The sequence below is a fragment of the Triturus cristatus genome, chromosome 12 (genome assembly GCF_964204655.1).
Source record: "Triturus cristatus chromosome 12, aTriCri1.1, whole genome shotgun sequence".
Classification (NCBI taxonomy): domain Eukaryota; kingdom Metazoa; phylum Chordata; class Amphibia; order Caudata; family Salamandridae; genus Triturus; species Triturus cristatus.
The window spans coordinates 78,543,165-78,559,415 of NC_140595.1; the positions used below are offsets into that span (position 1 = coordinate 78,543,165).

A 16,251-nucleotide genomic window follows, 5' to 3' on the forward strand; every position below is an offset into this window, starting at 1 on the left:
CGGATTTTAAACCTCCCGTTCTCTGGCAACTCCCTCTTCGGCACTCACACGGATGAGGAGATGGGGCGCATGAAAATGAGCTGGACACTCTCAAAGCCGTGGGCTTGGAGAAGAAAAAGGAGTTCAAGCGCCGTTTTCGACCCACCCAACGCAAGGGGCCTCAACAGAGGGTTCAAACCCCTCAGTGGTCTCAGAGCAAACCCCAAGGGAAAACCCAGTTTCGAGGCGGAAAGTCTGGCAGAGGCAGAGGTGGACACCAACAACAGTCCTCCACTGCCACAAGAGGAGGAAAGTCATGAGCTGTGGCTTCCTCTACGACCGTTGCCCACTCCAGTGGGAGGAAGTGCGTCGCAACATCTAGCAGAGTGGGTCAGCATCACAAAAGATCGCTGGGTGCTGAATATACTGCGTCATGGATATGCGCTACGTTTTCGAGCGCTTCCCAGAGACATCCCGCCAAAGAGGTCCCGTCCTCACCACCTAAACCTACTCAAGCGGGAAGTGAGGTCCCTTCTGCAAAAGCATGCCATAGAAAGGGTTCCTCCTTCACAGGTCGGAAAAGGAGTGTACTCCCGGTACTTCCTGGTGCCCAAGAAAGATCAAGAGCACAAGTTTCGGCCGATTCTGGACCTTCGTCTCCTAAACAAAGTCATCGTCAAGGAGAAGTTCCGTATGTTGGCGCTTCACCAAATATGTCCACATCTACAAGTCGGAGATTGGATGTGTTCGGTGGACCTCCAAGATGCGTATTTTCACATTCCAATAGCAAAGCATCACCGCAGGTACCTGCGGTTTGTGGTAGGAGACAAGCACTACCAGTACAAAGTGCTTCCATTCGGACTCAAGTCGGCCCCGCGAGTCTTCACCAAATGTATGGCAGTGGTGGCGGCCTGCCTACACAAGCAGGGTCTCTTCGTCTACCCGTACCTGGACGACTGGTTACTGAAGGCTCCAACCCAGCAACAGGTGAGGAAAGACTTCCAAATCTGTCTAAGACAGTTGCACGCTCTCGGCCTTCACGTCAACATGGCGAAGTCCGTGCAGCGGCCTACTCAGTCCATCCACTACCTTGGCTCCGTTCTGGACACAAGCGTGGGAAGAGCGTATCCTTCGGAGGAGAGACTGTCTTCAATGAAGAAAAAATGCAGGCTTATGCAGCAGATGCGGAGGCCGTCAGTTCGGCAGGTAGCATCTCTGCTGGGTTCCATGGCGTCCTGCATTTTTCTGATTCCCCACGCCAGGCTGCGGATGAGACCTTTGCAGCAAGCTCTGGAGGATCAATGGGATCAGTCCACAGGTCGTTGGGGAGATCGGATCTCTCTCCCCCAGGTAGCGAAATCTTCCCTAACATGGTGGACTCGTCAGAACAATCTGTTGGTGGGAGTCCCGTTTCACCAGCCACTTCCGGTGCAATCAGTGGTGACAGACGCGTCGCTACAAGGATGGGGAGCCCACATGGGGTGCCTCCAGATACAAGGTCAGTGGTCTGCAAAAGAACAGGGCTACCACATAAATATGCTAGAGCTTCGGGCAGTCCACCTTGCTCTAAAAGCGTTCCTCCCAGCAATCGAGACCAACTCAATCCTGGTGCAGACCGACAACACCACGACCATGTTTTACCTGAACAAACAGGGCGGGACTCGGTCACGGCCCCTCTCCCTGGAGGCGCAGGCGATCTGGCACTGGCTGCTTGCCCGGAACCTCTCGGTGGTGGCAGTACACCTTCCAGGGGAATTGAATATCAAGGCAGACGCACTCAGCAGGCATTTCGAAGATCAGCCCGACTGGGTGCTGCACGACGACGTGGTGGCGGACCTGTTCCGTTGGTGGGGTCGTCCAGACATCGATCTGTTTGCAGACGACGAAAATTCAAAATGCCACGCCTTCGCGTCCAGATTCCACCGTCCAGGGACCAGGGGGAATGCTCTTTTGATGGACTGGTCAGGGACATTTGCCTACGCCTTTCCGCCCCTGCCTCTGATTCCGAAGGTGGTATCCAAGCTGCTCAGATCCGACATGAAGATGATCCTCATAGCTCCGGACTGGCCGCGCCGGTGGTGGTACCCGGACCTTCTTCATCTCTCGGTTCGACCTCACAGGCGGCTGCCTTGCAGGCCGGACTTGCTGTCCAAGATGGGCGGGAGGATTCTGCATCCCAACCTTCCCTCACTGAACTTAACGGCATGGCTCCTGAGGTCCTGCAATACGGACATTTAGGTCTACCTCCTGACTGCATGCATATTCTCAAGGAAGCGAAGCGACCCTCCACAAGAGCGTCTTATGCGTTTAAGTGGAAGAGGTTCTTCATTTGGTGTAGGGAGAATCACCATGATCCTACAAAGGGGCAGGAGGACGTCATCCTTCCGTACCTCCTCCACTTAGCTAGATCAGGCTTGAAGTATGCATCCATCAGGGTCCATTTGTCTGCCATTACAGCTTACAGGAGGTCTCCCAGTCAACCTTCTTTTTTCCAGATGCAGGTGGTCAAGGACTTCTTGCAGGGGTTGAAAAAAGTTTACCCCCCTGTTCGAAACCCTTCACCTCCGTGGGAGTTGAACTTAGTGTTATCCAAGTTGATGGGCCCACCTTTTGAGCCGATCCACAAAGCTTCTTTACAGCATCTGTCGTGGAAGGCGGCTTTTCTGGTAGCCATTACATCGGCACGCAGAGTAAGCGAAATCCAGGCTCTGTGTACTAAAGAGCCGTACACAGTTTTTCACCAGCACAAAGTGGTCTTAAGGGCACATCCATCCTTTCTCCCTAAGGTAGTGTCTGATTTTCATATTAATCAGTCCATTTCTCTGCCATCCTTCTTCCCGAATCCAGCGACCCCGGCTGAGCGGTCGCTCCACTCCTTAGACCTCAAAAGGGTACTTAAATTCTACCTGGCAAGTACCAGAGGCATTAGGAAGACGGACCAGCTGTTTGTCAACTATGGCGCCATGAGAACAGGCTTCCCAGCAGCTAAGCGATCCATTTCCAGATGGATTGTTTCTTGCATTACCCTAGCCTACCAGCTGGCGAAAAGGCCCTTACCTTTGGCCCCTAAGGCCCATTCTACTAGGGGGAAAGCGGCCACAGTAGCTTTCCTGCATGACATTCCTATGGCAGAGATCTGCAAGGCGGCCACTTGGAAATCGGTCCATACTTTTACCAGGCACTACTGCCTCGAATCCGATTCCAGGGCGGATGCCCAAGTAGGCCAAGCCTCCTTGAGGAACCTGTTTGGGTAGCTGAGCTATCTGAGCATACTGTTCCTTCTCTGTTTTTTTCTTTCCTTTGCCCGCAGGGAGATGAGGTGAGGCTCGCTATTCTATTCTAATGCTTATGACTATTGATGAGGATCCCCTGGAAGAGAAGGATTAGTTACTTACCTGTAATCCTAGTTCTCTTCCAGGGGTATCCTCATCAAAGTCATAAGCAACCCTCCCGCCTCCCCGGGCAAAGGTGTGATAGTTTTCAGAGGTTATTATTTTCTTTGGGCCATGACTTTTCAGTCTCCGCAAAGAACAACTGACCTAACTGTCACCCCTGAGGCATGATGGGAAGGTGGGGGTCAGGTGTGCCTTAAAGGCACGGTGTCAGTTCTTACTATACAGCTATGAGTTAGCTTTTCAGTCTTTTTAGACTGGGTATTTGCAATGCAGCCTGGGAGCTTCCTATGCTTTCAGTGTTTTCTAAGAATTTCTGCTGTTTTCTAAGCATTAAAACAGTTTCCAAACAAGTTATAATGTTGTTTCTCATGTTTATAATGCTATTTTTTCTAATGTGTAGTGGAAATTCCTTACAGCATGATTCAGCTCTAGGGTGTTAGGGGCTGCATTTGCTTGTGTATACATATAGGTATATATGTATGGATATGTATATGTGGGGCACATATAATATACTGTTTCCGGGATCCCGCACATGGGCGGGAATATTCTAATGCTTATGACTTTGATGAGGATACCCCTGGAAGAGAACTAGGATTACAGGTAAGTAACTAATCCATATTGGTTGTGGTTTATCATTTTCCTTCACTGTGTTTTCCTTTGTCCGGTTTTGGTTTACTTTACACCTGGGGTCTACTCATTCGTCTTAGTCTTTTTTTTGAGAGAAACTCTTTATCACTCACATTTATTTTTAAGAAGTTAAAAAAAAATAAACAAATGTCTTTCAAATAAAGCTCTGTTTGGCTGAATCGTAGGTATTTAGAAATACTGCCTGTGCTTCAATATTTTCTACAACAGATCACGAAATATCAATGATGGTGGAATTAAGAATATTGGCAAAGATTGATTCTACACTGTATGATCTGTGCAACTAGAACTTGTTTTCAGAAATGAGTTCCATGTGAACACCTGCTTATCAATTACAGTCCTATACATATAGAGACAAACATATGTACCCTGACCTGCCTTGAAAAAGAACTGGATAGTATAAGACTTGTTGGAAAGTGGTGCCTCCCAGGTCCTTAAAGGGATGGGCTCCCTTTTCTTTCTCAGTTAAATGCAAGTCTTCAGGCTGCATTTTTTTACATCCATTTTCTCTACTCAAAACTTTATGGTGCTATGTTTTCTATTCAAAGATGCTGCAGTTCAGTTCTATGAATAGCTTTGGGAGAAATACTCTGAACATTCATGACAGTGAGGCCTTGTAAGGCTTGCATTCAACAGAATAATAAAAGGTTCATGGACAAAGACGTTCTTTGATGCAGTATCCATGAAGTAAACTATATAGAAATGTGTTCCGGGGTCAAGCGCTTGTAACTTCAATGAAGATTGTGCTGAAGCACTGATTGGCTGCTATGGCACTAGAAATCAACACACCCAATCTAAGACTTGGCAACTGTGCCCCACGTACGTCAAACGTTTTGCGCCGCCTCTGCTATGGCACTGTAATGATGATCCATATTTGTAAAGCTCCTACATATCCCTAAACTTTTCAAGGCGCTGGGGGCCGTTGGGGGATTAAGTGAGCTATTCATAGAGTTGCATGGTGCTGAGCTGTCGCCGGTGATCGAACTGTGAGCCCCGCTCTTTGGAGTCAGTTGCTCTGGCCACTGCGCCACACCTCTAAGCATAGTGTGGAACAATCACATTGTGTTGCTAGGTGGTGGTGGTGGTGGTGTTCTGAGTCTGCTGTACTCCTGTACTGCCACTGAGAGTCAAGCCTTGAAGGGGCTATACCTAGCCTAGTTTTGTAGGGCCATTTGTAGGACAGACCCAGGGATGATGGAGACAAGCAACCCCGGACTCCACAGCTTTGACCCAGTAGCCCTTCCCTGCCCATTGGGCCCCTCCCACAAAATGGGGTCAAACATACCATGTCAAGCTTTAGGCGTCCGGGTGGGAAACCACAGAGGGGCTACTGAACGGTATCCAAGGACCTAGGTGGTCATATTTGAGAGCAGACCCCTCAACATCCCTTTTGCTGCCCTGACTCCGTTGTCTGCCTTAATCGCAGTATCTTGTACGTGGTATTCTAAAGGAGGTTAACCCAACTTTTGTACATTTTACTACAAATTAGCCACATAAATATGGAAATAAAACCCATAATTCACGTAGTTCCTGCTAGAAAGCACGGGCTCCATGAGAACTAAACAAAAACACACATTTTGTGAATTAGTGAGTAAAATGTGATATCGGTGAGAACTGGTTATGAATACATATGTAGGAGCAAAACCCTTTCCTGGGTTCTTTCTTCATGGATCGAGGAAAAAAGTACTGAAGGGCAGCCGTCATTCTGTTGCTTTCACCATGGTGTATGCTGGGATTAAGGAAGTGGAAGGCAGCTGTAAAGCGATAGTTCAGGTTTTTCCCCTCCGTGGACAACTACATGCCTATTATAGCTATTATAGTTCCTTTCATTATTTATCCTAAAGGAATGTTACTTGTTTTTTAAAACTGTGCTTGAGCCGCACAGGCATAAACCCAGTGTTTTTTTTTTCTTTGTTAGAAAATAGAACAATGGAAGTGTTGCTTTAGAGCTGTCACTGTCATTCTGTTTGTTTTATGTGGAAAGTCTATTTTTTTGTGTTCTAGGATTCCGCCCATAGGCAGAACGTTTGTGTTTGATTATTACTGTGGATCCCTTGATAGAAAAGTTAGTCTTTCTGCTGGGTATTGTTTTAGCTTCCAGGATCTATGAGATTCACGCTTCATCGACTTTAGAGCCATACATAGAATTTCTGTAAGATATGTTTGTCATGAGGATGCATCGTTTCCTACAGGTTTTTAAACGGAATGGTGCAATTTATTCAATGTCAGAAATAGACTACGCCATTGGATTGATTGTAGGTACAGAAAAAGAGGTTAGGGAAAGCGATCACATCTCTCAATTTCCTCCTTGTGGCAGAATGTTAGAATGGAGACTTTCACTATAATTTAAAACGCTCATTTTGGAAACGGACAAGGGTATCTTATCAGAGCTTGGCTGAAAATGTACTCCCCAACCAGAAACCGCCTTAGTAGTAAAAATAGTCTTAGATTGACCGGTTTCAAGAGGACTCGTTTGCAGAAGGTGAGTTGTATATTAATCTGCTGAATGTAATGACTCACATGAATATGAATATATATATATTCACTGAAAAAACCATAGGTTTCACACACGTTATAGTTAGGAATTAGCATTTAAAAAACCTTGCAAATTCACTTAAAAAACCATAGGTTTCACACAAATTATAGTTAGCTGTACATTTCACTCGTAAAAAACCAATGAAATTCCACGTTATAGTTAGATCAGGTAACTATAACTTGCGCGCCCACAATAAACTGCTGATGACGTCACATATTACATCACTTATGACATGGTCAGTGACATCACTCATGACATCAATGATGAAATTACACATTGTGCATTGCAGTCGCGCAAGTTATAGTTACCTGATCTAACTATAACGTGGAATTTCATTGGTTTTTTACGAGTGAAATGTACAGCTAACTATAACTTGTGTGAAACCTATGGTTTTTTAAGTGAATTTGCAAGGTTTTTTAAATGCTAATTCCTAACTATAACCTGTGTGAAACCTATGGTTTTTTCAGTGAATTTGTACGGTTTTTTAAATGCTAAGTTATGTATTTATTTTTAATTTTTGCGCGCACGGTGCGCTTCGCGCACCGTGCGCGCGCTGTGGGCACTCGGTACGCTTCACGCACCGAGCGCCCACGTTGCGCATTTCGTACCGTGCACACCTCGCCATTTTTTACAAAATATCAATTGTTTTTTTCTCCCTTGGGGGTCCTTAGGTTTATATATTAAATGTGATTGTTAATTTATTTTTATTTATTTTATTTTTTTACCGTACGCGTACGGTAAGCTTACCGTACGCGCACTCCGCGATTTTTTTTTAAAATTATTAAATTTATTTTTCATACTTTTTGGTCCTTCGTGAACCCCCTGACGAACTCTAGGGGGTCTGCAACTCTCTTCGTTGCCCCCTTTTCATGTTATCAACCTTTGTTTTTCAGTGCGAGAGACAGAAAATGGCGGCCGATACTTTCTGATTTCGACCGATTCGAATGTTTACAGTCATGTAACCACCAATCAGAATTGAGCTCGCGCACGGCACCGTACGCGTACGGTAAGCTTACCGTAGGCGCACGGAGCGCGCCTATAGATATATATATTGATTTAAATGCTATTTTCTCAGGACCTACTGAACAGATTTACACCAGACCTGCAAAAGGCACATCCCTGACCTGAGGACTACCTCTCTGCCCAATTTCAAGTAATTCTGTTCAGCCGTTCGGGCTGTAGCTCGGACTAAAGGTCCTATGGGAAAATGCATGGGGAAAACGCGTTTTGGGACCCCCCTTTTTTCTCAGCCCCCGCTTGACGAATCCCCCCGAGACTTTCAGGGTAGGAGCGGAGCGTAGCGCCCCATTAGTTTTGAAAAATTCGCGAGGATTCGTCAACCGGCGCCAAAGTTATTCCAAATAGAATGTTGCGGATTTCCTATGGAAACACGGTCCTAACTATAACTATCTACTGGCGACCGCCAGTAGATAATATATATATATTATACCCCCTAAAATCTGCTGCAGAGTTAAACACGTAGATGTCCCATCATGATTTTGTGCACTTTTAAGGGAGCTGTTGATGATAACGAATTTGCCTTTCACATATTTAGCCAACTCATCCCTTGAGTTGGAAATTTCCCTTTGCAATCTGAATGCTTTCAGGGCCTCTGGTTATATTTCAACCATGTAAAAATGTATAGTCTATTTGACCCGCCTGGCCTGCTGAGGGTACCCCTCGGGCCTTACAAGTGTTGACCCTCCCCACTAGGACTTAGCCTCCCCTTCCTCCCCCTTTCTCAGGCGCTTCTGCTTCTGTTCTCTCTTCCTTTCCCACTCCTACTTTCCTCTGACTTCTTCTTTTTCTTTTCTTTGTTTTTTCCCTTTCTCTCCTTTCTGTTATATGATGGTTTCTATGTCTTTGCTGCAAGGTGTATTGGAGCTGTCGCAGTGTGACCTACAGTGTTCATGTGGACGGGGGGGGCCTTGCTTCGACCGTACCTCGTTAGCCTCAATCAAATGCTTGATCCCTGGGGTGGGTGGTTAGGTGCCCTTTTAGTGGGACTGTGAGGCTTTAGTTGGGCCTTTGCCCTTGGCTCCTTCCATGTCTTCCCCCAGGGGTTTGGCGAGATCTCCCCTTCTGTCATTGCCTCTTATGCGTGGGAATAAGACTCTATCCTCATTGCATGTGTGTGTTGCATATTGATCTACTAGATTCTCCTTATTCGCAAGTACTTAATGTTGATTGTTCACTTGGTCCCATTGTCTAGCACCCCCCCTGCAATTGCTCCTCAACCTTTGTGACAGATGTAATCTTTTATTGGTTTGTCTTCAATAAACAGATACTAAACAAGAGGCAACCACAAAAAAGCAACAACAAAAAAATGTATAGTCTTCCTAAAACTGTCCATTGCCCATGACCACAGTAATCATGTGAAGAAGCCATAAAGGCCTTCAGTGTGCTGGAATATGTCTTGCATTACAACAGCTATAAAAGAGATGACTTTCTTGCAAAGATCCATACTGGTTTTGTTTATGCCAAAATTCTGCCGGAGTCCTTTCAGAAATAAGGTCAGTGTCTCTCCTGGACAGCACCAACTCAAAATGAGTTTGGTAAAAGTATGCATTAGCTCAATGTCGCAGACTGCCACCTGGGACCCTATTGAAGGACTGGTGGTGAATGATTTACCTGTTTAAAGTACCCATGCTAAAAAGACGTAGATGGGAATTCCATAGGCTTGTACATATGTTTTCAAAGTATGTATGGTGCGCACTAGGGGTGGGTGGGTGTTTTTCTTGGTCTGATGTTCTGCAGACTATGGAGGAGGATGTTATACAGTACCCAGACATATTCTATTATGCATTTCAGTTGTACTTTGCTTGCTGGGCTCTGCCCTTCTGGTACGATGAAAATTCAATAAAATCTGTAAAAAAAATTTTTAAAAAAGTATGCATTAGATTTTTTCCACTGGTCTGGTGCTTAATTTGTCAATGCTTAAAGTTGTTTTGGCTAGATTTGTTTTTATGTGCATAACAAGTAGCATCTCACTGCAGTGTATCCTGTGTTTGTGAATCTCACCAGTCTAAAAATTGAAGCGGTGTAGATGTAAAAGTTCAATTAAGCTCTAACCAATAAGATGCTCTTTGCCCTTCAGTTTACCCTACTACCCTCTCCCACCTCTATTCTGGTCCGGTAATATAATTTACACTCTTTTGTCTTAACGTAAATGGCTTGCATGAGGTTGGGTAGGTGTGTCAAACTGATCTGGGTATGTGTGACCAACCTATGCTTCAGTTGCTGTGGACTTAACCTATTACTACCTAATGTATTGTACTGAAGATGTGGAAGGATTAATTAATAGCATTTACAGTGAGTAACATTAACTGCATATTTGAAAGCAATACAGAATTTCAGCATAACACTTTAAAATGATTTTCCTTTAGGATCTGGATATTGGACAGGAACTAATCCGTCTGGGTTTTGCAGTTGAAGATAATGAGGACAATGGTGCTGAGGATCAAGCTGATCCATTTGTGACTGAGATGCATACAGAAACACTACAGCAGCTACTGGTTAGTGTGTTATCCATCCTGCTGAGATGCTTTAGAATTGTTGACCTTGGTGGGGGATGCTACCCTTTCCATATTTACTCAGTCTTCAGGTAATGAGTTGGGATAAAAAAAAAAGCAACTTGTGAAAAATAGTTTATTGCACAAGAGGGACACTACAGAAAAGGAGGGCTGGTTTGCATAGTAAATAGTCTGAGACTGGGAAAACGCCACAAAATGGTAGGGTGTGATATGGAGTTGGTAAATATCTGCGTGATTCAGAATGTCTGTATCGTTAAGGGATGTTTGCCAAACTGCATGCCTGCCTGTAGTGGCTCCTTCATAGATTTATTTTCTCTGCGGAGTTAATTCTGTTTGTCAGTTGAAGTCTCCTCCTGTTCTGAGGACCTGTTCTCAACTTCTTGTGGACTCCTCTGACAAGTAATGCTGGAAAAGGCTTAAAGATGTTTGGGCTCACAAGGAGAGTTTCCTTTTCCTCAAGTTGGGAAGGAATGTTCCATTATACATTCCCAACAATACCAGTAATTTGGAGACTGCTGTGCAAAATGAAGACCGGACAGTGTCTAATTATACTAATAGCCTAAGCCTGTCCATATAGGCGTCACTAGTTTCCACATCAGTTGAATGTGTCATTAGACAGGCAGTCAGTTCATAAAAGAACCATCAGTGTCTAGAAGTAGAGGATAACCTCCCCATCCAGATTTATTGCATTTGACACCCTGCTACTCAAGGTATGGAGTTGGGGCCTGCAAATCTCAGATGAATGTTGGAATATACTGAAAGATCCAAGTGCTCCATCCACACTTAGAACATGTGTTTAGAAATGTATGTAATATTTAAGCCTAAGCAAAAAAGTTTGATCATATAAACTAAAGCATGGTGCGGCACCAATTCCTCTGTTCCTTACTTGCTTATGTGAGCAAGATTGGGTCTTAAATATCCTTCCATACTTGTACTAAAGGTACATTTATCTGCTATGTCTAGATATGAGAAAACCAGGCACACCTTTATTATATTCATCCAGGATAATCAAGTCTTTGCTGAAAGGTCTGTCACACTGGTTTTCTCCAGTCAGAAATTCACCCTCACTATGGGAACCAAATATTATTTTTCCAGTGCTAATGAAAGAACCTTTTGAGCCTATTTGTGTGTCGACCATTCACCATTTGTCTTAGAAGGTTACTTGATGACCATATTCTCAGCCAGCAGAGTAAGTGAAAAACCATGTGTTTTCTCTATAGGAGGAGTAGGGAGTAATAAAGTGTTTATATCTCGTGATGGCACGTGCTGTGTGTGCTAATAGTGCCCTCACTCACACAAGTGTGTGACATGCTTCATCATAGGGCTGCTTACAATACACCCTGGCGTAGCCAAGCACGGAGTGGAGCAATAGGGTGGGGGGCAAGACAATGCAACACAGAGAGAAACCAATTACTTCACAGTGGCTGGGAACGGCGGTAGTGAAAGTGCAGTGTTATGTGAGTTGAAACTAGCTCGGAAGTGTCGCAGTGCCTAAGACTTTATTCCTGGACCCTCCGGCCAGGGTTAAAAACGTGAAGGATGGTGGTGATTGGGAGATGTTATGTGCTCCTTTACTGCCAGGTGATCGACATGTTTTCCACCCAAGCTGCTCGCCTTCATCTGTCAATCCTACGTAGCGGATGAAGACGAGCAGCTTGGGTGGAGAACCACCCTTGGTGTGAGTGTGACTAGAGGGGGTCTCTCCTTGCCCGCCGCCATTTCTAACTCGATATAGGGGTAAACTCGTAATTCCACTACTTGCTAGAGGAATTTCCTCGAAACAAATGAACTGGTTTTTAAGACACCCTCTTCTCAACTGGAGATGAGAGTATCAATACACTGGGACAGGTAGAGTCCTGAGGAAGGCCGGCGTGACCCTACACGTGGGGGGCGCACACACACGGCCGAAACAGGTCGACCACCTGGCAGTAAAGGAGGGGTGTTGGGAGCACACAACATCTCTCAATCACCCCCATCATTCACGTTTTTAACCCTGGCCGGAGGGACCAGGAATAAAGTCTTCGGCACAGCGACACTTCCGAGCTAGTTTTTAGTCACATAACACTGCCCTTTCACTACCATTGTTCCCAGCCACTGTGAAATAATTTTTCTCTGTGTTGTATTGTCTTCCCCCACCCTATTGATCGACCACGTGCGTGGCTATGCCAGGGGGTATTGTAAGCAGCCCTATGATGAAGCATGTCACACACTTGTGTGAGTGAGGGCAGTATTAGCACACATCACGAGATATAAACATTTTATTACTCCCTACTCCTTCTGGTGTACTATGTATTCACAGGGGGTTTTGGGGTAGGTGAGTCCGTACCCTCACCTCTTCCTTTTGTGTGGATTATTTTTCTCTACAGGAGCCATACTTGCTCTTTCTGCATGATAGAACTAATCCTATGTTCATGAATTTGGTATCTTTATCCTTGTATCTGATGAGCAAGTGTGCTTGCCTACTTGTTTAATGAGCAACAACTGCAGAGGAGAGCATGCTTCACTCACTGGATATCAAACAATGCTTTACATTTTGTTTGGAGAAAGACATTCTACGAATCTTTCCAGCTCTTTGTAGTTTTCAGACACACTATTAAAGGAAAACTTGTATCTCAAGTTGGATTGCTTCTTTCATCTTGACTGCTCATTCAAAAGCATGACAGACCTCCCACACATGATTATGGTTCATTTCACCAGGGGTAGAAGGGTCGCGCCCGAGAAAGCCCTGTTTGCAGAAATATCAGCAAAGCCACCTGCGTACTGTGACTTGAAGCTTCACCCATTTATTTTTGAAGCACCACTACTTGGTTGTAAACTTGTATGTTGTAGATTCACATACAACCTACTCTCTTTCCCTACTGTAGAGTCTTATTTTTAAGTATTAGCACAAGACGAACTTTGAAACTCTGGCAGGTTGGCCTGGGGGGAGCCTTTGACACTGTCATTGACTAAAGTTTGGGTCATATAAGGAGAACATTAGACTGTGTAGTCTGTGGCAGAGTTAATTGACATCATTAACATAATTGTACCAAGGATTCAAAGCCTGATGACTGGGAATATGCACAAGAATCCATGAAAGATATCAACGCTTTGGGCACCATACGTACAAGTAACATTTTATTCTCCCTCCTGTTAGTTTGTTAAATTAATTTAGCGGGTTACAGAATCATGAAAAATGAGGCATTAAGAGCAAGAGAAACTCTTGCTTTCAAATACAGCATCCATAATGCTGACTATTTGCCACCTGAGATACCAGGGTTTGGATATTTACAGCTCCCTAAATTTATGAACATTTCTGTGGAATCAAGACACTTTACTTCATAAGCAACGTTAAAAAAACAATGCAAAATATTGCACTTTAAGGTAAATATCAAGTACCTTCTTTACAAATAGCCAGCTTGGCTTACTCATCATTGTGAATTTGATAGGCTGTAATTGCTGATTGCTTAGAAAATGAATGGCATTCCCCTATTGGAATGCTTTCAGAAAGTCATTCTATCAAGAAAGGTCCTTGCTGTGATTTGGAATTCAAAAACTTTTTAAACTTAACTCTTCGATTCACCTTTTGAACCGGTGTATTTAGACATTAAGCAAAAATTGCTGTGAAAGGTAGACTTCCAAAGATAGCGGGATCATCACCCGTGGAGCCATAAATTGAACTAAGAGTAAATCTGAACCCCAGCAATTGACACTCAACTACTGCCCAACGACTGAATCTGTCGGTTGCATGGTTTTTTAAATAATGTACCTCCCTTCTGGGCCAAAATAGCTACACCCCCCCTTCCCTAGTTGTAGTCCCTTGCGCAGTGTATACTATCAGTTGAAGCCCCAACTACTCTAATAGATTTTTCCTACTCCCGTCAATATGGGTTTCCTGTATACATACTCTGTCTGCATGCAACATGCGTAACTGTTCTTTGATTTTCTGATGCTTTACCGGGTCATTCAACCCACATATATTTATTGTTGCTATCCGTATACTAATTGCGCTTCTTTAGACTGACCTAGCACTTTCTCCCTTTCTTCTTCAACCTCTCTGGTTTCTTCATGTATTGGTGTTTTTAGTTTTTCTACCCTATGTCCACCCCACCGGGTGGCGCCTTCCCAGCTGGACCCACTCCCCACCCCTAGAACCCTACCCCCTCCCTCCACCTACACTGAGACAAGCAGACCAAAAGGTCTAAGTGATGGAACCTGTGCTCAGCCCCCCCACCAACCGGATAATACCTTGTTTATTCCTATTTTGCGGTTAATATTGTCATTATTTATCAGCCCCTCCCCTGGAACACAATCCGGGACAGGGCTGATCAAGTTAGGGTTTACCTGCAATCAAGTGGGCCCTGTTTGTCCTTTGTCTGGAGCTTCTATCTTGTTTGAAGGGCCATCTGTGCCAGGCTTATTCTTCTGTATGCTATTGACACCCTCATTCAAGTCATTCTGTTCCCCATCAGGATTTGGCATTACTTACTTAGTCCACGGTGCCATCAATAATCACCATGGTGGGGTTACATTTGGTGTTACTCCGCTGCTGCTGAGATTGCAACTAAGGCTGTCTCTGCTGTAATACACATTCCTCCTGTATTTCTCTTTCTGATGGATACATCTGCCAGTGGATTCCTCACCTTGTGAATATCCCTGCGCCAGCAACATTTGGAAACTTTTGTAGCAGTCCACGCCGATGAGGTCGAAGACGACGTCACAGAGGAACGGCTCCGCTCGCGACTCCGTGGACATCACCAGCTCCATAAGAAGACCTCGTCGGCGTGATGACGTCAGTTCCCTTTTTTCCGCGCCGTCGACGCCAACGGATTTCGGGAATTGCTGTTGGTAGCTTCACTGTTACTTTGTGTTTTTCTGGTTTTCTCAGTTTCTCTTTCGAGAAATATGTCGACAAGGAAGTCGGGCTTCAAGCCCTGTCGGGAATGTGGCAAGCACATGTAAATTACAGACCCACATGAAGACTGTGTTTGGTGTCTCTCGTCCGACCATGATGTGGATGGTTGTTCTTGTTGCCGGAAGATGAGTTCTAAGGCTCTTAAAGAAAGGGAGGCGAAGCTTTTCATCGCCAGGATGAAGAAAGAAAAGAGGAAGGAGAAAGTCCAGGTCGAGGTAGGCGTCCAAATCGACTTCGGGACATGCTTCGAGAGGCAAGAAGCATAAGAAGAAGAGGAAACATTCTTCACGGCATCACTCCGATAAGAGTTTGGCGTCGAAGTCACCGGCTCCGCGTCGGAGGGAATCCGTGTCTCCTTCTCCAGTCCCGGCCTCACCTCTGGTTCCTTTTTCTCCGGTGGCTTCGCTGGCTCCGGCTTCATCTCCGGTTCCGGTGATATCCCCGACTCCGGCTCCGGCCCCGGTTGAGGATCTTCCAGTCCCGGGTGAGCCTGCGAAGCCGCTTGTTCCACCGTCGGCGCCGGTAGGCCCGAGTCCGGTGATGCCTGACCAGTACCCTGCCTTCCCTGGACCAGGTCAGGACCCCTCGCATTATCTGAATGCGATGTATGGGGTGTTTTCGAGGGCCATGTATACCACTGGTGCACCTGCGGGTCCGATTGGTCCAATGGCTTTTAACTTGGGAGTGCCGCAGGTCTATCCTCAAGCTCCATTCATGCCGTTCTTTCAAGCGACGCCGTCTTGGCATCTGCCGGCGCCGAGGACGTCGACTCCGCTTCCCTCTTCACCGGTGCCGGCTCGACCTCGTTCAACGCCGGCTGCTCCTGTGGATCCACGTTCGACGCCGCAGCCGGCGCTGCCGGATTCGAACACTGCGCCGCCGACGCCGCTGGTGCAGATTCGATCCAGAAGGAAGGCACAGAGAGTGGTGGATGAAAGGAGGTATCTTTTGGAGGAAGCTGAACCTGAAGAGGGAGAGTTGGTTGAGTCAGATGAGGTGTATGAAGAGCTAAAGGACGCAAGTGGTTTGGATTTGTCTCCGGAGTGGGAGATCACTCCTCCATCAGATGAGCCCTCCAAGGATGCAGCGCCGTATCATGCGGTTATTAGGAAGGCTGCAGAGCTGCTTGATCTCCAGTTGCCAACTACGGAGTTTAAGTCAAATATATTAACTGAGGCATTGCATTCTCCTACGACAGTGTCAGAGCCATTGCTTCCCTTCAATGAGGCTATTGTTGACCCTGTTTTAGACGTCTGGCGTGAGCCTTTT

General features: G+C 45.6%; 1 protein-coding gene across 8 annotated transcripts in view; it reads left to right on the plus strand.

The window, feature by feature from the left end:
• TDRKH (tudor and KH domain containing) overlaps nt 1–16,251 on the plus strand; it is a 375,719-nt gene that overhangs the window by 257,969 nt on the left and 101,499 nt on the right. For all 8 annotated transcript variants that reach the window (XM_085639768.1, XM_085639770.1, XM_085639771.1 and 5 more), the window contains exon 11: nt 9,942–10,070. In XM_085639768.1, coding sequence (XP_085495894.1) covers nt 9,942–10,070 — 129 coding nt within the window. The remainder of the gene's footprint in view (nt 1–9,941; nt 10,071–16,251) is intronic.